This window comes from Microtus ochrogaster, linkage group LG8, assembly GCF_000317375.1.
Source record: "Microtus ochrogaster isolate Prairie Vole_2 linkage group LG8, MicOch1.0, whole genome shotgun sequence".
Taxonomy (NCBI): Eukaryota; Metazoa; Chordata; class Mammalia; order Rodentia; family Cricetidae; genus Microtus; species Microtus ochrogaster.
In genome coordinates this window covers 19,767,779-19,768,969 of record NC_022033.1, presented here as the reverse complement: position 1 = coordinate 19,768,969, position 1,191 = coordinate 19,767,779, and the positions used below count along the sequence as shown (strand labels likewise).

Genomic DNA, 1,191 nt, shown 5'->3' with positions numbered 1-1,191 from the left:
ATGACAGAGCCTTCTCTTCTCCCCGCTGCCCAGATGGAAGGGCTGGCCCTGCTGCCCCTGGCCTCACCCTGCCCCCGGATCCCACGAGCCCGCATCGCCAGGCCACCGGGGCGATGGGCCCCCGTGGGCTGCAGGTACTGGTTCAAGGGTGGTGGAGGGAGGCTGTGTGCCGGGGACAGGTGTCACCTCAGCCTTCACAGCAGTCCTGTGGGGCAAGAGTCCTTTCAGGCTGGTCCTGATTGTTCGCCATTCTGAGTGATACTGGGAACTAGCTTGGGTACAGCCATCCCTAGATCGATGTTGCAGGTGCGGAAGTAGCCTTGGGATGCTGATGGCTTCTACCACCCTCATTTGCTGCCCAAACACCTGGATATTGGCCGGGGTCCTTTCCCAAAGAGCGATTCAGGAATTGGGGTTGGTACTCTTAGATGGGGCTACTCCGGGCTCTGGCAGGGAGTAGTACTCATAGACCTTTGTGCCACCTAACATAGCCCCTGAGCGCCGGTGGGGGTTCTGACCCACAAGGGGTGGTAATGGGCTCAATAGGGGAAACTTGTTTGTCTGTCCACTTAGCCTTGGCCTGTTGGATGTGTTGGCTTCCTGCTGCTTCTGTTGGGACATGCACACAACAGTTACTCTCTTTGAGTTCTGTGTGTTAGGCATCCCCAAACCAAGGACTCTTTCTCCACCTGAATCAGGCTCTCAAGGGAACTGGCTTTCTTTCCCAAATGCTAAGGGCCCACACATTGCTTCCTCCACCTGCAATGCCAGCACCCAGCACCTTCAGCCTTCCCTTCCCTTCTCTTCTGTCACCTCTGCCTCTCCCACCTGCCTCTGTCACTAATAAGGTGACACCAGTGGTGACCTTGGGCTCCCTCAGGTTGTGCAGGCTCCCCCTCATCTAGAGGACCTGAACAATCACAATCATAGAACATAGTCACAAATTCTGGGGATTAAGATGCGAACATCTTTGAGGGACCATCGCTTATTCTATCTATGAATCTATACATCCATCCCTCTATACTGTGATCACCAGATATCCATACATCCATCCATCAATCAACCCATCCATCCATCCATCCACCCATCCACCCACCCATCCATCCACCCATCCATCCACTCATCCATCCACCTGCCCATCCATCCATCCATCCATCCATCCATCCATCCATCCATCCACCCATCCATCCA

At 54.7% G+C, this 1,191-nt stretch overlaps 1 protein-coding gene across 1 annotated transcript in view; it reads left to right on the top strand.

The window, feature by feature from the left end:
- Arhgap40 (Rho GTPase activating protein 40) overlaps nucleotides 1-1,191 on the top strand; it is a 33,774-nt gene continuing 32,583 nt past the window's right edge. The window contains exon 1 of the mRNA XM_005363004.2: nucleotides 1-134. Within this exon, the coding sequence (XP_005363061.1) occupies nucleotides 1-134 (134 nt within the window). The remainder of the gene's footprint in view (nucleotides 135-1,191) is intronic.